This window comes from Bipolaris maydis (assembly GCF_028858645.1).
Source record: "Bipolaris maydis strain C4 unplaced genomic scaffold PSV08scaffold_17, whole genome shotgun sequence".
Lineage (NCBI taxonomy): Eukaryota > Fungi > Ascomycota > Dothideomycetes > Pleosporales > Pleosporaceae > Bipolaris > Bipolaris maydis.
In genome coordinates this window covers 44,688-65,318 of record NW_027093873.1, presented here as the reverse complement: position 1 = coordinate 65,318, position 20,631 = coordinate 44,688, and the positions used below count along the sequence as shown (strand labels likewise).

Here is a 20,631-nt window from a genome sequence, read left to right as displayed (position 1 = left end):
CGGGGCCACGGCCATCAGGTGGGCAATGGCAATGCCAAAGGCCATGGCGTGGCCATGGACATGTTGCATCCGGCATGGCCAGATGTCGCAATGGCTGCCGTGGCGGCGCGGTGCACATGCGCCCACGGGGACATGGGCCGTGGATGGGATGGGATGGGATGGGATTGGAGCATGGAGAGCGGGCGCGTGGGTGCGTGGGTGCGTGTTGGGAGCCGTCACTCAGCGCCCACGTGCACCAGCAGAACGAGCCCCCCTGGCTTGGCGTGTATGCGAGCATGTTTCGGGGGATTGCTGTGAAAGAGTCCCGTCATCTGCTGCTCTGCACGACACTGTCGACAGTATGCGCATCCGCACCATGTACATGTGCCGCAGTACTCACGTGCACAGCCACACACTCGCACCGCCCACAGGGCTGCAGGGCAGCGGCGGCTTGTCGACACGCCAAGACAGGCACCAAATGCTTGTCGCCCCGGCCGCACTCGGCCATATTCCATACTATTATGCCACTTCACTCTCTCCATCCACCCACACAATCCGCTTCCATCTCCTTTCGTTTTTCTCCTCCCCAGGCGGCGACTCTGGGCCCCGACAAGCAACAACCCCCCCGCCGCCGCCCCCGCCCACGCCATCATGTTCTCCGACCCTGCGGCCGCCCTGCACTGGCCGCCTGACGTCGCCCACTACAACATGGAGGCCCTCTTGTTCTCGTCGTCTGGATGGCTCCGAACCGCCTGCGTCGTCTTGGCCCTGTTCTGGTACGCATACAATCAATCAGTGACTGCATAGACAAGTGCCTCGTCACCCACTTGGCCACTCCCTCCCCGACGCGCTCGTGTTGACCTCGCGCCCAGGGTCGCCTTCCGCGCATACCAAGTCCTCACCCAGCCTGTCGACAAGCTGATCCACGTCCTCGGTCTCGAAGTCCCCGTCGCCCCCATCGTCTCCCTCGCCGGCATCAAGGCTGACGGCGCCCTGCTGCACTGGAAGCCCCCCGACCAGCGGCCCTCGGTCCTCAAATACGTCATTCGTATCAACGGCATAGACAGTACGTCGTTGCCCTCTGCCCCACTCGCAACCTACCCTTCTAACCCACTTCTCCCCCAGTCGGCGATATCTCACCCCAGGAATCCTCCATTACTATTGAAAATCTCCTGCCCGACTGCCACTACACCATCCGCATCGTCACCCTCAACTCGTCCAGCTTTCAGGCTCCCAGTGTCCCCATCCGCTTCCGTACCCTCCCCGCCGACTCGGACGACTACTACGCGCCCCACCCGCCCAAAGATGCTGTACCCCCTTCCGATGACAATGACTACACTCCGACCCCGATTATTCGCCCCAACAAGACCCTCGCAGAGGTCGTCACCGCCGTCGCTGCCCCTCTCATGACCCGCGAACACAGCAACAGCACCTCTCGCTTGCGCCGCCCAGATGTTGGAAGGAGGACGTCGCCTGCCTCGCAAGATCAGCCCCGCAATGCCCAAGAATCAGAAGGTTCAGATTCTATCCGCCAATTGACTGAAAAACTCGACGCCCTCCGACGCGAACTCGACGATGTGGAGCGTCAGATGCAGGATGAGGACCAAGAATTTGTCACCCAAAAGGCCATTCTCGCCGACAAGCGCGACGAGAAGAAGGCTGCGCTTAAGGAAAAGGAGGATGCCAGTCGCGATTTGCGCAAAGAAGTGGCTAGTCTCGAACGCCAGAACGCGGCAGCCCAAGCCAAGCGAGCTCACCAAGAAAAGATCTTCCGCCAGAAAGAAGCAGAGAGAAAGAAGCTCAAGGACGATGTAGCCAAATGGACTCGCGAAGCGGTCGAGTTTCGTGAAACTGCAGACAAGATCAAACAGGAGCAGGCTGAGTACGAAGCGGCTTCGGAAAAGCGCATTCAGGACCTCAAGGACAAATATGCCGAAGAGACACAGGCCAACAAGGTCTTGGAGGACGCCATTCGCGAAAAGGGAATCCATATCAAGGCGCTCGAGGAGGAGCGAAAGAAGCTCGAGGCTGGCCAGGAGGGTACAGAAGCGACAGACGGGCCCGATCACGCGGAAAAGGAAGAGGACAACCGATGGAAGATGACTCTTGGCTTGCTGCAACAGCAGTATGCCCAGGCCTGGGCCTTGTGTGCAGAAGCAGAGAGAGCTCACCAAGATGCCGTCAACAGACTCGGGTACATGCAGCAACGTCGTCTGAGTCAACCCCAGCTCTTCTCAGGACCATCTGTTCCGGATATGGGACCAGGACCAGGACCAGTGAGGCGGAACAGCCAGCGCACAAGACCGCTTAGCATGCGTGAAGGCCTACTTTCTGCTGCCACTGGAGGCTTTGTCCACACTTCTTCGGCCCCTTTTAACAGCATCCCAACCACCGCCTCCCCGTCATTCGCAAACCCAACTCCCTACTTCAATCCAGTAAACGGCATGGCATTACCTCCGCGTACATACAGCACATCCTTTTCGCAAACCGACATGGAGAGTCTAACTGGAGGAGCCCCAATGAGTCCCACGGCTGGTTCTTTGCTTCCAGCTGGTCTGTTTGGAGACGACTTGGGTTTGACAGAAGATGAAGCAGATGACGACGACCCGGGCCCACCACAAGCACCTTCGCTCAACCCCTCGCCAAATATGGGAAACGTTCTACCCGGCTTAGGTGCCCCTGGCACTATGCACCACACACCTGGCACTATGCACCACGCTCAAAATTCAAGCTTGCCGGCCTCACCACGGACTCAGTCCCCCACTGGATTTGCGAGTCCCAGAGATAGCGCCGGCGACCTGCAAATGCAGTTGAGCAACGACAACAACATGGATAGCGACAGACGCTCCATCCACTCAACCTCAAGCTCGTTCCAAACTAACCCTCAAGCCAGCCGATTCGGCGGACTCTTTGGTCTCAATCGGGCACGCGGCAAGACATTCTCAGACGACGGCCCGGCCTTGGGATCCCTCAAGCCATCCCAAAGCCAGTCCCTGCCACGCCAGGAGCATGGTCTGGATGGCCTTGGCGCTCCACGCCGCCGTGGTAGTCTCACAGAAGGTGCGTGGTACGATGCATTCATACGCACCAAGACGCAACCCATGGAGTCTTCGAGCAGTCCCAAGCATGTGGCTACTCGCAAGCGACCATTCAATATGTTTGGTAGTGCCAAAGGAGACGATCCGTGGCTCCGCTCCATGCTGGGAATGCAGCAGAGGCCAGAGTCACCTCGCCAGGGGTCTACGAATTCTGGAGAAGGCACGGCACTGCCACGGCCTTCGACAGAAAGCCAGACGCGCTTTGGTTGGAATGTGGACGCGTTCGGTGCCAGGTCTAGCCCTCTCGGAGTCGACTGGAGTGTGAACAACACTAATACTGCCTCGTGGTCCCGGTTGGGGTCTAGGCGGCCATCAATCCAGCATACAGCCAACGCCAACTTGATCAATGAGGACATCATGCATGACGATGTTCTCGACTTTCCTTCAAACACGCGATCACCTACGCAAGCACCAATTGGCACCCGACCGCAGTCGTCTGCGTCGCACATGCCGGGTCAGATGTCAGCCTCGTCTCTGCCACCTATTCCGCCAACCCCACCCAAACAACTCAACCCAGCGGCTGCTAGTTTCACCATGTTCCAGTTGGGAAAGAAGACGGAGGAAGATAGGGCCGAGAAGGCTAAACGAGCTGCAGAAAAGGCTGCAGAGAAGGAAGCCAAGAAGGCTGAAAAAGCCGAAAAGAAGGAAGAAAAGGAGAAGAAAGCCAAGGCGGACAAGGCAGAAAAAGCATCACGCAAAGACAAGCATTCGCCATCCGAAGCTGGCGACTCGCGAGAAGCAACCTCACCCCGCCTTGACTCTCGCATGTCCCGAGATACACCATCCATCTCCACGGCCGATGCATCGGAGTCGTCTCCACGCGAATCATTAGAACATAGCATTTCTTACGCTGCATCGGACACTGCAGGCTCTATAGGCAAAGAGTCGTTTATGCAGAAACTGACACGCAAAGGCAGCACCAACCAATTTCTTACCTTTGGAAAAAAGAGTGGCCTGTTTTCTAAGAGCAAGGCTGGCGATGTTCCCGGAACTCCAGATGAAGTCGAAGAGGAAGGCTCTAGCGGCTTTTTTGGGTTGGGTAAAAGCGCCGACAGCGTAGGAAATAGCCCAAGCATTGGTACTTCAAAAGACAAGGCAAGTGTTTGGGGCTCTATTAAGCGTATTGGCAAAAAGGACAAGACACCAAGCTTGCATGAGAGCATTGCTAGTGAGGCTACCGGTGACGAGGAGGACATGGCTGAGGAGAATATCAAGGCATAGCCTGTATTACTTGTTTGGTATACAAGTTTAACCAAAAAAAAAGCTACTGGCGTTTAAAAGAAATGAACTTCATATCGCTTCATAAGATTGTGAACTTACTTGGTTGTTTACTCATGTGCTTCACTGGTGTGGTGTTCTTCCCCGGATTCTGCATGCTGCACGCCAAGCACGGCGCGACTTGGGTAACTTCACCTTGACTGCAGACGAGCAACCAACAACCCAACCCAACCCAACCCCGCGTCTCCCCCTTATATCACGGGCGCCATGGCTTCGCCAGCCGCGGAAACTGTGCCTAATGGCATTTCTACCCCACCAGCTACTGCGAACGCACCCACACTCAGCCCACCCACACAGCCACCACCTGCATCGCAACCGTCGCAAGCATCCAATGGCGCGTCAACAAACCCAACGGCCAGCATGAACGCCGCCTTTCCATCCAGCTCACTCCAAGACAATGGAACCAGCAAGCGCCCTCGCGACGCACGCCTCATCCACCTGATCCTAGCCAACATGGGCGTACACGCCTACACGGAGCGCGTACCGCTACAGCTCCTCGACTTTGCCTACCGATATACCTCATCAATTCTCTCCGACGCGTTATCATACGAGCCACCCTTGCCCACGACGTCGGCATCGAAGAAACGCAGCGGCCCCAACGCCGAGTCAGGCGAAGACGGCGTGTCGTTGAATGCGCTGCGCACGGCAGTCGGAGCGCGGGCCGCAAACACCTTCCAGGGCACGCTGGGCAAGGAATTCATGAGCGAGGTGGCGCTCGAGCGGAACCGCATTGCGCTGCCCCGTGTAGACCGTGAGTTTGGCATTCGCCTGCCGCCCGAGCGGTACTGCTTTACGGGCGTGGGATGGGACGTCAAGGGCGCGTGGGAAGAGGAGCTCGGGGATACTAATGAGGATGTCGACATGGACGATGATGTGGGTGCTAGTGGAGCGGGTTTTGGCGGCCCTGTGGGTGGGGTTAATGGCAACGCTGGTGGTGAAGCGGGGGATACAACTATGGGTGGTATGGAGGATGAGGAGCAGGATGATGATGAGTTTGAGGAAGCCATGGGAATCAACCAAGAGAATAACGGGTGATTTTTCCTGAGGTCATTGTTGTTCGAGGTAGGGAAATTGGCGGTGGGGGGCGATCGTGCGAAGAGTGAAAAGAAGGCGTTCGGTGGGTCTTTTAGCATTTCATGGCGTTGTGAGAGAGAGAGAGAGGTATGGGCCTGGCTTTTCTACATTATATATACCAGAGCTTCAAATGGCTCCGTCTTGCATGATTCTACGTGGAATCATTACTTAGCAATTAAAAAACAATGGAAAAATCAATGGATATTTTCCCACATGATGTTACAATATCATACAAAGTGAGTTTCGTCCTTCCTGTACAAGAGGATGGGCAATGTGAGTTTCTTCTTCTTCTTCTTCTTCTTCTTCTTCTTGCCCTTTCCGCTCCACATTCAGCCTCATTCATGTCCCTCTATATATCCCTCCCCTCGTAACACCCCGATCATCCACACGATTCTCCTCCCGCCTCGCCAGCCCCGCCTCATTCACGTGCTCAGCCCTCTTGCCCACCGTCCTCCCTTGCTCATCCAAATTCCACCATTCCTTGTGCTTCGTCCGCGCCTCCTCAAGCTTCCTCTGATGTTCTTCTCTCGCCTGCAAAATCGTCAGAAACAAATCAATATCCTAAACCTGCTAATCAATTCCCCCTCATGCCCACCATTTAAGCATTGGCAAAGAAGAAGAAGAAGAAGAAGGAGATGGAGAATAGATGTATAAGAAGGATAATTTACCTTTTTTCTCTCCCCCGCAAGCGCAAACCACTCCTGCCGCGCCTTGTCCAGCTCATCCTGATTCTGATACTGCAGCATACAGCTGTTCATGGCGAGGCGCGCATCGCGACACGCATAGATCATGGTAAATGTGCGACCGAGGGCGCACGAGGCAAATGTTTCGATTTCGGGGGCGCATTTGGCGCGCACGTTTTTGTAGTATAGGTCGCGCACTTGTTGTTCTTGCGGGGCGGACAGCGGCGTCGGGTTGCTGGGCAGCGGGTTGTTGCCGACTATCATGCGGTCTGTCATTTTTTGCTCTTGGTGGTGGTAGTGGTGAAGGGAGGCGTGCGCGGAGGAGGCGCTGCGTCGAGTGACTTGTCTCTCTATCCTATATTTCTAGGTTGCTGTGTCGCCTCGATGATGGTGATGGGTGGAAAGCGAGCGTGGTGGGGGAGTATGCGTGTATCGTAATTCGAGTGTGTGATCAATCTGCTATGTACTGTAGCAGCCGTCGTGAGAGAGATTGGGCGCTGGGAGTTGCAAGACCTGGATGGTTGGTCACTCCGCAACACCGTGATGCCAAAGTCGAGATTGATATGATTCGGAGCAGGCATTACAATTGTGGATACGGAGTGGAGCATGCTGGTGTCGGTGTTTTGGGCACGTTTGGTGCCGATGGGGGGAGGCTGATGGACCGAGGTACATGGTAGTGCAGCTAGGGAAACAGTTCACATGCGGTACAAGATCTCTCACGTACATTTACACGCAAATCAACACTACATTCGTCGCATCGCATATTCTCTTTTGTAGTCGTTAACCTTGCCTATCCTCATTTCTCCATCAGACGCCCGACACAAGCGCAAAGCAGTCAAACAAGACAAGATGAAGATCGCAGACCGAACATTCCTCATAAGCGGCGGCGTGTCTGGACTCGGCCTGGCAACAGCACGCGCACTCCACCAGCAAGGCGCATACATCTCGCTGCTCGATCTCAATGCCGACAATGGCTCCAAAGTTATCTCTGAACTCGGCTCCCGCGCAAAGTTCTTCGAAACCGACGTCTCGGATACTCAGGCCATTGCTGCAGCAGTACAGGGAACAGTGGCTTGGGTAAAGGAAACAGGAAAGCACATTGGAGGCGTGGTCGCTGGCGCAGGTGTGGGAATGCCAGGGTTAATCATCGACAAGAAGAATGAGCCGTTGAGCCTTGAGAGCATTGATTTCGTACTAAACATCAACCTGCGAGGAACGCTGGATCTGATCCGGCAGACACTACCACACATGACAACTGCACCTACTTCAGGCCCCGACGGCGCCCGCGGTGTCATCATCATGATTGCTTCCTCTGCTGCTTTTGACGGCCAAATGGGTCAGGTTGCATACGCAGCCTCCAAAGGAGCAGTTGCATCTCTGACCCTCCCCCTCGCCCGCGATCTCTCAAGGTACGGTATCAGAGCCGTGACGATAGCGCCCAGTATGTTCGACAGCGCCATGACGCGCATGATGAAGGATACGGTCAGGAAGAGCCTGGAGAATAGCATGGAGTTCCCAAAGAGGCCAGGACAACCAGAAGAGTTTGCCAGATTGGTGGTGGAATGCATTGGAAATGACATGTTGAATGGAACGGTGCTGCGGTTGGACGGCGCAATGAGGATGCCGGCGAGACTATAGTTTTGATGTTCGATTACTTTTTTTTGTTTGTTTCCAATTCAACGCAGTGTCTTCAACGTTTGCGCTCGCGGACCTTGAACTTGACGCCGTTCTTGTTGACTCCTCCCACTGTGTTGTTCATTTTTGCGCGCTGCAGTTCCAGCTCCTCTTCTGCCGCCATCAGTTCGCCTTCTCGTTTCTTGATCCCTTGCAGTTTCGAGGCTGTCCTTTCCAGCGCACGCTCCCTGTCTTTGCGGAACTTCCTCGCTTCTCGCCGCGCCTGCTCCTCTGCCTCTGCTTGCTTCTTGGACAGCGTCTTGGGCCGCTGTATGGCTTGGTCCTCGTCTTCCGACGACTCGTCTTGGAGATCACCGAACGTCGGTGAATCTACTCGGCTAGGAATCTTCTCGCCACGCCCAAACCATGTATCCGGATCGAATTCTTCTTGCTCCTCCTCATTGTCCACAAAGACCCTATGTTTGCCATGTTTTGCCTCCTCCCCGTCCTTCATAGCCCGGACCTCGCCCTGCTCCTCCATGACCAGCTTCTTCTCGAGCTCTTCGCGCTCTTTGCGGGTGACCTGGAGCATGGTGCGGATGTAGCCTACATCCTGGGTTTTCAGCAGCTTAACCACGTCGACGCTCAGGGCCTTGTTGCCCCGGTCTGCCACCTTGCGGCCATGCTTGTCCACCTGGGACGACATCATCTTGAAGGAAAACTCATCGGGATTGCGGTCGCGAGCCTTCTGGCTCAGAATCTTGAGCTTGGCCTTCTTCTCTCGGTGGTCTGCGGCGCGCAGCTTGTAGTCTTTGCGCTTCTCGAGCAAACCCCATTTCTCACGCTCAAGGGGCTGCGCGCGCTCTTTGTGGTTGCGCCGCTGGACGGCATTTCGCATCGATGACATCTTGGTGCGGTGTAGAGGTCTGTGTCGGCCTTGACGGTTCGCTGGTCTCGACTTGAAACTGCTGGAAATTATTCCAGGTGCCAAGACTCTGACCCGCTGAAATGTTCTTCTCTCTGGGCGTCTGTGCGGGCTCGGCCGCATGTCCGCGCCCTCGCCCTAACCGCCTACTGGAAAAACCTGGGCGATTCTCATGACAGATTCGGCACAGGACGAGAACCACACAGGGGTCCAGATTGCCTATCCTACATATTATATCGCACAACATTCCCTCATCGGCATACCGTTCAGAGCGTCTTCATTCGTCCGTTGGCTTCGACATGCTTGAAGCATGTATGTAAGTACATACATAACACCCTCAAACCTGCAGAAATAGTCTCAAACGTCATGTAAGATCTCATTCCCGGCGCGTAGGTACTTTGCACCGTGGCAAAGGTTATTTGACAAGTAAGCGGGTTGGCATGCAAGAAAGTACGTGCTACGTACATAACGCGACCCGTTCTTAGGCCCGCAGCTATCCGTCTGCGAGCGTGCTATATGAGATGCGGTCCTCGACGAGAGCACATCTTTCTATTAATTGACGATAGCCATCGAGAGATTTGCTGGGCATAACGACCCTTCCGGGGACCGTGGTTTTCGTAGCTGTCCGCCCGTACTCGGAAACGAGGCCTAAAAGTCTGGCCGAGACGCCAAGTCTATGTGAAATTGAAGCCAAGAAATCTTTACTTATACTAGATCCAACGACAAATTTGGAACTGATCTGTGGCGGGGAGAATGTTTACTCCTGCTGTTTGCAGCCATGGCAAACCCCATTCACTTGATCAACTTTGCCCTACCGCTCGCCCAAAGTGTTTTATAAAAAGATCAAAGGAACAGCTTGTACCATACAGGCATCTACTAATTATTCCGTCACTACGTAGTCTTTCATACACTTTGAAAGACGAGGAAAGTCACTCGACCACACAAGGCCTAGCCCTATCAGCTGCCAGCCACTTGTCCTACAATAGTAACTATCGCACCTTTTTCTCGAACGATCCGCCCATGCAGAAAACGTGCCCCCACTCCTCCTGCAGCGTCGTCTTGGCCTTTGACACTCAAGTCCGTCTGCGGTAATTTCGCATACTCCACCACCCGCTTAACTAGGTATCCACATGTGTTTGCGAACCGAGCGCTTATGCATAGAGAATTAGACATGTGTCCGTTAAAGACGGTAAGTTTCCCATCTCTTCCCATGCTATCGTGTTGCACTGTTTTCGTTTTCACTTCTAATTTTGTGCCTAATCAGGAAGCACCCTCCAATCCTTCTAATCCATCACACCTTTTCTTGAGATCGCTTTGATTGGCAACTCGCCACTCTTTTTCAGCATGATCTCTCAAGTCGCTCTTTTCTCACTCTTCGCCAACATGGCCGTTGCGCATATCCTGGACATTCCCACTCGTGTCGGTGACGTGATTGCGTTGCCAGAAGCTAGCATTATCACAGGTTCCGTTGACTTCGGCTACAAAGAGTTTGACCGTGGTCACAAGTGTGATACGGACGACGACACTGGCAGCGAGAATGCTGTCTTCGTGCTGCAAGACGGCGCCTCCATCTCTAACGTTATTATTGGTACCGATGCGCTCGAGGGCGTCCACTGCTTGGGCTCTTGTACGCTGACCAACGTCTGGTTCCGTGACGTCTGCGAAGATGCCATTTCTGTCCTTGGCACTGGTGACGCCCTCATTGTTGGTGGTGGAGCAACTAATGCTATTGACAAGGTTGTTCAACACAAGTAAGTTCTCCTTCACCATTGCGGACATGAAACCCTCTGACACGATTGTAGCGGCCCTGGAACTGTGACAATCCGTGACTACACCATTGTCAATGCCGGTAAACTCTATCGCTCATGCGGTGACTGCACCAACAACAGCAAGAAGTCTCCCCGTAAAGTCATTGTCGAGAACGTCAGGGCATTTGGATTAACCTCTGACTTGATTGGAATCAACCCCAATTTTGGTGACAGTGCGACCATCAGCGGCTCTTGTGGAGAGACCAAGGACGTCTGCGCAGACTACCAGGGCGTTGACAAGGGTAACGGCAAGAGTCAGAGGCTCAACACCAAGCAAAACTGCAATGGTCCCCAGGGCAAACTCGAGAAGCTCCCAGAGTGCGGTGCGGCTGAGGCACCAACCACCACTGACACAGCAAGCAGCACCCCAGTCTATAATGTGACAGTGCCTCTGCCCACCTTGACCGTTTCCACTGCCAAGACAAGCAGCACTCCAGTCGCCAACGTCACAGTGCCTTTCCCTACCTTGTCCGTTTCCACTCTCATCACCAAGACCTCCACCATTGCCACCCCAACTCAGTAAGACATCTCTGCAACCTCTAAATCATTCACGTAGCTAACAGACCATCAGGGGCAGCGGGAATAATGACGGCAGCTACGGCGGTGGCTACGGTAACAGCGACAGTGTCTCGCTATTCGGACGCTGTGGTGGTAAGGGTTACACTGGACCTACTACTTGCCGTTACGGCAGGTGTGTCGCATTCAACCCATGGTTCTCCATGTGTATCTAAGCTGTATAAAGTGCTGGTGTGACGGTCTTTAGACAGTATATGATGTGGCTTGGCCTATGCCGGTGTTTGCTCCTTCACGGCTTCTTTTCTTCTGACTCTATTTTATCTATTGTACATATATATTTACTTGCCGGCCAATCAACTAACATCTACAACATGAATGATGCAACTGCTAATTCGATCACTTATGGTATTGTTTGTCTGCCTTTCAACGTTGATTTCACGTGATCCCCACAACTTGATGTTGGTTGCACACCTGTTAAACGGAGGCATGTGCTTGAAAAGGCATAGTTGCAGGTGCGCATCCACTATGAATGTTATAGTGGTTTTTTTTCCGCAGCTCAACATTGCATTTCAATGAGAAACGTGAAACATACAGTCTGATTCACAGCCTATTCTCAGAAATAGTGCATACCATAGGCTATGTAGTTACGCACGTGAAGGATGCCATTGGTGGTAAACATGACGTCAATATTGGCAAGCAAATGCCCCCTTCAAGCTACCCCGAGTCATGTTAACTGCCTTTTAGATAGAAGATTGTAGCAGAACTGTTTGGCCCGTATACCCGAAGAAATTATAACCCGGTTACATACGGAACGATTGCTTGAACTGGTAGCATCTGCGGCTCGCCTGGCTATTCTCGCGTCCCCTCACTAGGCAAAGGGCTTGTCGTCTTGGTTTTTCCGACACCACAGTCAGCCATGCCGAAATGCGGTAATAGCGCAATGCTAAAACCTGGAGAAATACGATGATCTCTTGCCAGAAGAAGTGCGGAGCCCCACACAACATCTTCCAGAGTTCATGTTGTTGTGGATTCGGGCTATTAACCCCCGCAATCGCTTGGCTGGGAAATATTTGTGGACTTTGACCGGCTGTTATATGAAGTCCAAGCAAGCCATTGTACCCAGCAGCATCCTCATCCAAGTCTTCCCACCAGAGCCTCACAATGGGGTTCGGCAAGCTATTTTGCCGTCTTGTGTTAGTTTCGGCAACCACATCTGCTAAATGGATTGTTCCAGGAGCTCGATGGAGAGCAACAGATGGCTCACTCGTCAATGCGCACGCAGGCGGTGTGACTGTACATCCTGAGACTGGCAAGTTCTTTTTGTTTGGAGAATACAAAGTTCAAGGTCAAGAAGAAGGTGGTGGTGTGAGCGTCTACAGCTCCGACGATCTTGCAACATGGGAACCCCACGGTTTAGCATTGACCCCAATCGAAGACCATCCCTACATTTCAAAGAAGGACATCATCCAAAGACCAAAAGTCGCATACAGCAAGGCTACCAGCAAGTATCACGTACGACATTGGCACATGTTCTCTTGGCGGTTCAACTGATAATTTGTAGATGTGGTGGCATGCCGACAATTCGACGTACGGTGAGTTGCTTCAAGGTTTTGCCGTTTCCGACAACATCACCGGACCCTATACTTTCGTCGATACTACGGCACCTCTTGGAAATTGGTCGCAAGATTTTGGCATGTTTGTAGACCAGAAAGATGGACGCGCATACGCACTTTACTCCAATGGCGACCGCCGCGAAGGACGCGACGTTTATCTCACATCCTACAATGAGAATATAACTGCCCTGGACGAGGTCATCCACCGTTTCGATAAATACGACCTAGAGGCCCCGAATATCGTACAGACAGATCAGAGCTACTTTGCCCTTATGTCGCATAAGACTGGGTATCGACCAAATAGTAAGATGCAAGTTTCCATCAGAGTGTGCAAAAAGCACTAACTTTGCCAAGATGTGGTGGCCTTCCGCGCAGACTCTCTTTCTGGCCCCTGGTCGCAGCCGTTCATAATTGCGCCGTTGAATACGCGCACGTACAACTCTCAGTCAGGCTTCAATCTCCGTATCAACGGTACCAAGAAGACGACCTATATCTATATGGGAGACCAATGGGATTCCATCTCGCTGTGGGAATCAAGGCAAGAAACTTGGAAGGAGTGAATAGAGAAGGATAGAGTGCTAACAACGAGCAGGTACATTTGGCTTCCACTCGAAATCAACGAGGAAGAAAAATCCATTGAACTTATATGGCATGATGTTTACGATTTGGATGTAAAAACGGGAGAAGTCACACCCATTGAAGGCACTACCTACTATAACAAGGATGCAACCACGACTGGCAATGCATGGCACCAGGAAGCCAGATTTGCAAGCGACAAAGTCATCGTCACTGGCATCTATGGCAACGACAGCAAAGTCACCTTCCACAACATTGAAGGCAGTGGCAAACCTCAGTGGGTATCGTTCCACTATCAAAATACAGACGACATGGGCTTTGGTGACCAACCTGGTGGCACTCCCGACCGTATCAATGGAACTTGGCAGCTTCGTCGCATCTCCAGCGTCATTGTGAACAACAAGACTGAGGAGCTCCAGACATTGTATCAGAGAGATACCCACAAGGGAATTATTCTGAGCACACCACTCATGCTCGACTTGGAGAAGGGAAGTCACAACACCATTACCATTGGTGGTCTCTACAACGGAAAAGATCACAAGGGTGCGGATATTGATCGTATTGTAGTCTACCCACCCGAAGAGTAACTGGGGGGTGTCAAGTGTATGATGAGTCATGAATACTGCAAATTTAATGTTTTGATGAAATTCTGTCAAAAGTTATAGATGGACAACAAAAGTCATCTCTCTTGTTTGCCAATTATCTAATTCTCCAACTATCGGTCTATTCGGCAAACAACAAAATATTGAAAGTGCTTACTCATTTCTAAATATCATAGCATCGTCGATCTATGCACACAAAACAGGATCTTCAAAAACGCCACCCGCATGACCCATCTATGTTCATCGTAATCTATGCCCATCCTATCCGATACAGATTGTATCCGCTCTCATCGCCCCTTCCAATACCCCTCCTCTTCTCAACAAACTCCTTTTCCAGTATGCGGAAAATCATGCCGCTTGTGTTCTTGGGACACTTTTCAGGAACGAAAGCAGACTCGACAGTGTCGGGAATCCCTTCGAACTTGCCCGTTTTGCGCACCGTGACCATTAGCCAGAAATTTCCATCCGGAGTCAGCATATGCGCAGCGCAATCACGTAGCCAGGCAGCATGCTCGGGTGCATAGACGACGTCAGAAGCGATGAGAAGATTAGAAGTTGCTTTCAGCGCTTGAGGTGGCTGTGCCCAATCCAGAAGTGCAGTCGACACAGGTGGTAATGCATCAGTGCAGCTCGAGGGAAAGTTAGTTTTGATGTTGAGTTCGCAATTCTCCAGGACGGCGGGGTGGTAATCGGTCGCTGCGATGTCGCCACCGGGAATGTTGATAGTGGGAAGGAGCTTTGCCAGCACTAGACTGACGAGGCCAGTTCCTGCACCCAACTCGGTAATCTTAGGTGCGGGCGCGAGGTCTAATGGATCCAGTCCGAATCGCTTGGGATTGGAGCACATCATACTACTAAGGACGATGCTAGCACCCCAGGATTGCAGGCCAACGGCGGTGTGGTCCGTACTTGAGAGCGGCGCATCGTTGAGTGTGACTTGGATTGCTTCTCCAGAGGGCATGGCAAAGCTGAAGTCCCGGGTTAATGCCTCGTCTTCGTCACTGTTGCTGAATTCGAATAAGCTCGAAAGAATAAAGGCAGCATCATCGACGATCCTCTCACGAGCCTCTTCATCCATATTCATTTCCTCCGAACGTGCGAGAAGCGAGTTTAGCCATTGCGTGGTGAAAGTGCGTTCGAATGGGTCGGCACGTAGAGCGGCGGTCAGCTCTTCGAAACTCGTTTCTTGGTCGTCTTCGTCCTCGTCCTGAGAGGCATAGCCGGAATCAACAGGGGCTGGTGGCGACGTGATTGATTGCTGATCTCGCTTGGATACTGGTGTGGAAATAACGGTCGGTAAGCGTACGGGACAATACAAGGCCCGCAAATGCTTCAGCGCCGAGGTGATCTGGACTTCCGGCAGGGAAACTAGCAAACGAGCGGGTGGTAAACTGCTTGAAGGCGGCAGACAACTGCCCGTGAGACTGCAACTCATTTGACGTCTCTCGCTAAGGAACGAAGGACGAAGAGGGTAACGCGCGCGCCGGGAAACAAAAAAGAAAGAATGTGGAGAGGGAAAAGAACCGGAGACGACGCGGGGAAAAAAAAAGGGTCTATCGTGAAACTGAAGGCGAACGATAAGGAGGATAACACGATAATACTGGGTTTAGCCTCACGCTCGGACAAATGCCGCTACCTTGAGAAGTTTTCACCGCCTGTCATATTGCACCGTGGGCGAATGTGTGGATCACGAAGCATTTTTGTGAGAAGAATTACGAGGGGTAATCTGTCGTATCATTTCCCCCTGGCCCAGAGATGTCGATGGTTTTCGAGACATGTGCGCAGTGGACTGTTGGCTCCCCCCACGATGCGTGACTGGAGTGAGATGGGATTTTGTGTCAAATGGTAATCGCCACGTGGGTCGCTAGAAATCAGCCTCATCGACGCTACGCTCAAGATCGCTTAGCGCACGCAGACCCTTTGGTCCAAACGGCGTGCAACCATGGATTCCCCTACCAATGTACGGTCAACTCCGGCGAATGTTATTTGGATAATGTCGCGGAACGGCAAAAAGCTTTTGAAACATCTTGGTATGCCAGATTGGGAACTTGTCGATAGTCCGTCGATTGCAGCGCTAGTGGCTTGGAAAGCTTATTCTATATAGAACGGCCGAAGTCCTCAGCATCCGACATAACGCTTGGGATCCTATACCTACATCCTGGAAATACATGCAATAACTAGATATCTTTCACAAGATAGATCCGGGGAGTGGTACCGGCATCGCTACCAGACTATGATTGCCCTCTGTGGCCGATCCTGTTGTGATTAGAAAACATTGGGTTGGAAAGAAAAAGAGATTGGGTGACAGGAATCTCAATTAATCGAACAGGCCCGATAAGCGTCTTTGACAGCAAACCAAACAGAACCGGCTCAACTTTCATTCTCACTGATGTGCATCCGTTGATAATCTGCGGCCAACAATGAACAACAAAGCCAAGGTCGCAATCGTAATAACTGATTATGAAATACTCCTAAGGCGTGTCTAGATTGTATGGCTTTAGATCCATTGTTTTCGTGAAACGTGTTGCTAATTTTGAATAGCAGCAAAGGAGTAGCAGTGATACATGTGATCAAGGATTCCCTCAATCTGTAGCGTTAATGCACTTTGAAACGCGAAATTGAGTAGTATGCTGTATGTTTTTCCTAAGCTTCTACCTGTTTCTCATACCTTGCCTAATGTCCCATTGGGTTCATGCTTCGCGTCAAAGCACCCGTCACAATGCCGCATGTCTGCCACCCCAGAACCCATATTTCATGCCTCAAACATCAACACCCTTTCTGCGACGTAGAAGCATCCTGGCTTTCATGTCAGGATACATATCTCCGTCTACAGTAAAATTCTTCGGGCGTTGTGGACATTGCCCTAATGGGAACTTCCAGTCATACATCAGCAGGAGTTGCGAGAGCACTAGTTTGATCTCATTAGCGACAAAGGCCCTTCCCGGACAAGCGTATTTTCCATAACCAAACGCCATGTGCTCGGCATCACTCATGGCAAAGGTATACCGCTGGGTATTTTTAAGGTCCTTGCGCAACTTTACATAACGATAGGGGTCGAAGGTTGCGGGATTCCCACCGGGAATCCGTACCGGGTCATTAATGATTGCGTTCTGTGGTACTGCAATGCGGGTGCCGGCTGGGAGATGCACTCCGTTTGACAGAGTGAGAGCTTTTGGAAGGATACGGTTGAAGGTCATGAGAAAAACGGGACTTTGTCGTTGCGATTCTTTGAGCAAGCTGTCGAAAAGGTGGAGTTCGTCAAGTGCGGCTTTGGTCCAGCTACTGCCCTGCGACTGCGGCCCTTGAAGGGCATTGGCAATTTCGGAACGAATCTCAGGGATGAGTTCAGGTCGAGCACACAAGTCGTAGAGTGCTTGGGCCATTGTCAATGCTGTTGTATGAATCGCTGTCAAACTCAAAATTAGAGTCAATTGGGCAAGATTTTCAATCTTTCGCTCTTTGGCATTCGCCGCTTCGAGTAACCATTGCAGGACATCTTGGTGAGCTGTTGGCGCATCGACTCTTTCGCGCTCTGCGACCAGTTCTCCAACGATACGCGCAGCATCTTTGACATTGCGATGAAGCTGTCGATATGTCGGTAGCATCGGAGCAATAACTGGGCGTAGAAATTTTGGAACAAAGCGTAGAATGGTCCCTGTGATAAATAGATTCTGTGTATATTGAGCAGTTGTTGAGAGCCAGTCTTCGTCACGACAGCGATCCGGACCAATCCACACGCGTGCAACCAGCCGAGAAATTATACGTGGGAAGACAGTCGTCAAGTCCAGTTCTACCCATTCTTCACCGTCGCATGGCGGAATTTCTTTCTGTAAAGCATATTGTAACTCATCCCGGATGACAGGAACCAAGGTGCTGAGATTTGGCGTCAATTTCGTCTGCAACACGCGAGTCTGCACGTCGCTCGTCTCAAAGATGTTTCCCTCCGTCCAGTCTCCAGCAAAATCGTCGATAAAAGGCTTCACAGAGCGCACAGCGTCGTTGGTGAGGGCTCGAATCTCATTAAGGAGTTTGTTATCCCCAACAACAACCACATCTGCTCCCACACGGCGGAGCACGAACAAATCTCGATACTTGGGCAGTTTTTCTTAGCCAGCTTCAATCATTTCTGCCAGTACTGACTGGCCGGAAAATCTGCTTACCTTTTCATATCCTTCCTTGATCATCGACCTACTCCCACGGATGAAACGCAATCGCACAAGCCATTTGGGCTCCCAGAAAGTCCTATGTCCGACAATGGGAAGTCCAAGTTTGGTGCGATTCGTTCTTAGGGCGTATATCAAGTAAATGCATATAGCAGGTATTATAACATAAGAAAGGAGATGATGATCACTTGCCAGCGTTGGAGCCGTGATAACTGGTAGGTTGCTTAGTGTGTAATTCATGGCTCTCTAAGAGTTAGTTACTAGAGTTACAATCAAGAATTCTCAAAGATGTAAATCGCTACAAAAGTTGGAATAGCACTATTGCGAATAGCACCGTGCGCGAAAAGGAAAGAAAGCCGGGAGAAGTAGACTAACAGCTTCGGAGTCCGTAGTTTTAATGTTGGGTTATATTAGTCAAATACACTGTCGCGAATAGCGCCATATCAGATAGCAAGGGAAGCAGAGAGGAAGCAGATTGTCAGCTTCGGAGTCCGTAGTCTTAGTGCTGGGCTACATTAGCCAAGTTTTCTATCGCGAATAGCACCGTGACCAATAGTACTAAAGCGAATTGCACCGGAAGCGAGGAGAAAGTATGTTTACTATGGATCAACAAAAAATAAAGTTTAGGAAATAGTGCAATTTCTAGAGAAATAAACCCGTTTGAGAGAGAACTATCGATTCAAAAAACCCCAGAAACATCGGTCATTTAGATAGCGCTTTGGTTAGCCTTTTCGTAGTCGGGCTCGGATACCTCCTCATGCCATTTACAATCTAGGTAGCCGTGTTAGTACTTTGGAGTTATACAGCCAAGTAAACAACTAACCACCGAACGAAATTGCTGTATGAACCATAACCGTATTTCCGGTTGCACCATGCCAATGCTTTTCGCCGCCTAGAATATGAACTACATCTCCAACCTGTAATCTCCTGAGTTCCTGACCTTCAGAGCATATCAGTCCAGTCCCAGCAATAACTGTCAATATTTGGCCTTTTTCGTGGATGTGCCAGTCTGATCGGGCACCAGGTGCAAAGGTAACATTGCCACATGCGGTACCGTCTTGCGAAAAGAAGATTGGATCGAAGTAGACTGATCCAGTGAACGGCCCACTTAGCTCCTTGGAAGAGGATTCGGGCATATGTGACGATCGAATGAGCTGCATAGTGATTTGCTATTGTTTACAAGTTTGGAAGTGAGGAAAAATGATCGTGTTCATCGAAAAGATTATCATTGATATTTATTTTCTTTAATGGCATGTGCTAACCGCGCCTTGATTTAGCCTCTTGTTCCCAGTCTATTATTATTATTATTATTTTAGTTTAGCGTCCTGTGTCAGCCGGTAGGCTATATAAGACGTGCAGGCTAGGCCTACAAGTATCTACGTAGTTCTATCAATTTAGTGTTGGTGGGGGAGGGGTTTATCTAAATCGAGGTGAGGCTCGTAGCCTATTATAGAGGGAGGTAGAGGGGGGTCTTGCGGGTAGAGGTGTTATGTAGGGTAGGTGTAGGGCAGAGGCACCTAGTATAGGTGTAGCCCTAGTTCTCAAGGTTTCCTTCGTACCAGGCTTGTGTTGCAGCCTTCGTTTCTTCAATAAAGGTAATTGTAGCCTGTATGCCTATGCTCGTGTTTAGGAGAAAGGCTAGCGATAGAGGGTCCTTGCTAGCCTCCTGCATCTTCGTCCTAGCCTCCTTGTACAGCGCGCAGTTAAGGAGGATATGTGCAGCGTCTTGCGTAGCTCTATAGTTACAGGGGCAAACCTTAGAGTCTACTTTGCCTCGCTTGAAGAGGAAATCTCTTAGATAGCAGTGTCCTAGCTTGAGCTGAAAGAAAGCGCTAGAGGCTTCTCTGCTAGTAGGAGGAGTGGCAATCTGCTTCCTAGTTTTCCACTTATACCTTGCGGCGTAAGTAGTTGGATTTAGAGCAATAGCTTTTCTCCTATATTGTCCTAGGTAGCTAAGCCACTCTCGCTCGCCTAGCTGCTTTATTCGTGAGCCTATTATAGCTAGACTTGTCCTGCTAGAGCTAGGATCTAGCTTTGTCGCCTCCTTTGCTAGCGCGTCTGCTTTCTCGTTTCCTATCACGCCTTGGTGTCCTGGTACCCACTGTATAGTAGGTAAAATGCCTTTTTCTTGTAGCTTCTTTGCTGCCTTACTACATCTAAGTTGCCATTCTTGTCCTGGCTTATCAGAAGCAGTCTGTAGTCTGAATATTGCAGCCTGATTGTCTGCATATACTCTGACTTCTAGGTAGTCGTCTACTAGATCGACAGCTTTCTCTAGGCCTAGGGTAATGCCCTCTAGTTCTCCGTTGTAGACTAGCTGGTTGTATCCTATGTTAACCTTCTCATGAGCTATGAGACTAGCTCCTTGGTAGAAAGCTACTCCTACTCCTATTCCCTTGCCTTCCTTTGTAGCTGAGGCGTCTGAGTAGATGGATAGAAGGTATTTGTCTTCTGGTCGCTCCTTATGGTGCTTTGCTTCGATTTCCTTTGACTTCTTAGATATATTGATCTTGTAGGGCATTGTAGAGCTCCAGGGCAAGGAGGCGTAGTGCTGAATCTTCTCACTGTCGTCCGATAGAGCTGTTGAGATAGATCTAGTAATACGCTCTAGCTGCTTCCCCTGATTACTAGTAATAGCAATATTAATAGGGTGGCTAGGAGCTAGCTTTCTTGCTCTAAAGGCGTATTGTCGTAGGGCGTTA

The 20,631-nt window shown here is 51.2% G+C and overlaps 10 protein-coding genes across 10 annotated transcripts; 5 read left to right on the top strand and 5 right to left on the bottom strand.

Moving 5' to 3' along the window:
- Positions 1-630: 630 nt before the first annotated feature.
- On the top strand, positions 631-4,380 carry PSV08DRAFT_366302 (uncharacterized protein; the record flags this gene model as incomplete). The annotated part of the gene is made up of 3 exons (XM_014222297.2): positions 631-755; positions 852-1,045; positions 1,105-4,380. 3 exons carry the CDS (start codon positions 631-633, stop codon positions 4,296-4,298), a joined length of 3,513 nt encoding a protein of 1,170 aa, XP_014077772.1. The 3' UTR covers positions 4,299-4,380.
- A 182-nt stretch (positions 4,381-4,562) lies between these two features.
- On the top strand, positions 4,563-5,643 carry PSV08DRAFT_211159 (transcription initiation factor IID, 31kD subunit-domain-containing protein; the record flags this gene model as incomplete). Its single annotated transcript, XM_014222296.2, has 1 exon — positions 4,563-5,643. One exon carries the CDS (start codon positions 4,563-4,565, stop codon positions 5,388-5,390), a length of 828 nt encoding a protein of 275 aa, XP_014077771.2. The 3' UTR covers positions 5,391-5,643.
- Positions 5,644-5,737: 94 nt separating this feature from the next.
- On the bottom strand, positions 5,738-6,627 carry PSV08DRAFT_19332 (uncharacterized protein). The gene is made up of 2 exons (XM_014222295.2): positions 6,098-6,627; positions 5,738-5,960 (listed from the first exon to the last, which is right to left on the bottom strand). Exons 1-2 carry the CDS (start codon positions 6,386-6,388, stop codon positions 5,769-5,771), a joined length of 483 nt encoding a protein of 160 aa, XP_014077770.1. The 5' UTR covers positions 6,389-6,627; the 3' UTR covers positions 5,738-5,768.
- Positions 6,628-7,235: 608 nt separating this feature from the next.
- Positions 7,236-8,015, top strand: PSV08DRAFT_338011 (uncharacterized protein). Its single transcript, XM_014222294.1, has one exon. It carries the CDS (start codon positions 7,244-7,246, stop codon positions 7,748-7,750), a length of 507 nt encoding a protein of 168 aa, XP_014077769.1. The 5' UTR covers positions 7,236-7,243; the 3' UTR covers positions 7,751-8,015.
- Positions 7,777-8,657, bottom strand: PSV08DRAFT_382218 (small-subunit processome). Its single transcript, XM_014222293.2, has one exon. The coding sequence runs from the start codon at positions 8,631-8,633 to the stop codon at positions 7,803-7,805; it is 831 nt and encodes a 276-aa protein (XP_014077768.1). The 5' UTR covers positions 8,634-8,657; the 3' UTR covers positions 7,777-7,802.
- Positions 8,658-9,995: 1,338 nt separating this feature from the next.
- PSV08DRAFT_374806 (pectate lyase-domain-containing protein) lies at positions 9,996-11,190 on the top strand (the record flags this gene model as incomplete). The annotated part of the gene is made up of 3 exons (XM_066093295.1): positions 9,996-10,402; positions 10,454-10,927; positions 11,031-11,190. 3 exons carry the CDS (start codon positions 9,996-9,998, stop codon positions 11,188-11,190), a joined length of 1,041 nt encoding a protein of 346 aa, XP_065947992.1.
- A 946-nt stretch (positions 11,191-12,136) lies between these two features.
- PSV08DRAFT_366297 (carbohydrate-binding module family 35 protein) lies at positions 12,137-14,090 on the top strand (the record flags this gene model as incomplete). Its single annotated transcript, XM_014222291.1, has 4 exons — positions 12,137-12,487; positions 12,537-12,891; positions 12,943-13,114; positions 13,181-14,090. The coding sequence occupies 4 exons, from the start codon at positions 12,137-12,139 to the stop codon at positions 13,749-13,751; spliced, it is 1,449 nt and encodes a 482-aa protein (XP_014077766.1). The 3' UTR covers positions 13,752-14,090.
- On the bottom strand, positions 13,608-15,329 carry PSV08DRAFT_231874 (uncharacterized protein). The gene has a single exon (XM_014222290.2). It carries the CDS (start codon positions 15,199-15,201, stop codon positions 14,017-14,019), a length of 1,185 nt encoding a protein of 394 aa, XP_014077765.1. The 5' UTR covers positions 15,202-15,329; the 3' UTR covers positions 13,608-14,016.
- Positions 15,330-16,525: 1,196 nt separating this feature from the next.
- PSV08DRAFT_190332 (cytochrome P450) lies at positions 16,526-18,169 on the bottom strand (the record flags this gene model as incomplete). Its single annotated transcript, XM_014222289.1, has 2 exons — positions 16,526-17,857; positions 17,927-18,169. 2 exons carry the CDS (start codon positions 18,167-18,169, stop codon positions 16,526-16,528), a joined length of 1,575 nt encoding a protein of 524 aa, XP_014077764.1.
- A 466-nt stretch (positions 18,170-18,635) lies between these two features.
- On the bottom strand, positions 18,636-19,089 carry PSV08DRAFT_356678 (RmlC-like cupin domain-containing protein; the record flags this gene model as incomplete). The annotated part of the gene is made up of 2 exons (XM_014222288.1): positions 18,636-18,700; positions 18,753-19,089. The coding sequence occupies 2 exons, from the start codon at positions 19,087-19,089 to the stop codon at positions 18,636-18,638; spliced, it is 402 nt and encodes a 133-aa protein (XP_014077763.1).
- Between the last annotated feature and the right edge of the window lie 1,542 nt (positions 19,090-20,631).

Excerpts from the sequence above, each read along its gene's own strand:
- PSV08DRAFT_19332 (XM_014222295.2), bottom strand. The coding sequence starts at position 6,388 with ATGACAGACCGCATGATAGTCGGCAACAACCCGCTGCCCAGCAACCCG. Across the intron at positions 5,961-6,097 it reads TTGCGGGGGAGAGAAAAAAG|GCGAGAGAAGAACATCAGAG; the intron begins GTAAATTATCCT and ends ACGATTTTGCAG.
- PSV08DRAFT_338011 (XM_014222294.1), top strand. The coding sequence starts at position 7,244 with ATGCCAGGGTTAATCATCGACAAGAAGAATGAGCCGTTGAGCCTTGAG.
- PSV08DRAFT_382218 (XM_014222293.2), bottom strand. The coding sequence starts at position 8,633 with ATGTCATCGATGCGAAATGCCGTCCAGCGGCGCAACCACAAAGAGCGC.
- PSV08DRAFT_231874 (XM_014222290.2), bottom strand. The coding sequence starts at position 15,201 with ATGAGTTGCAGTCTCACGGGCAGTTGTCTGCCGCCTTCAAGCAGTTTA.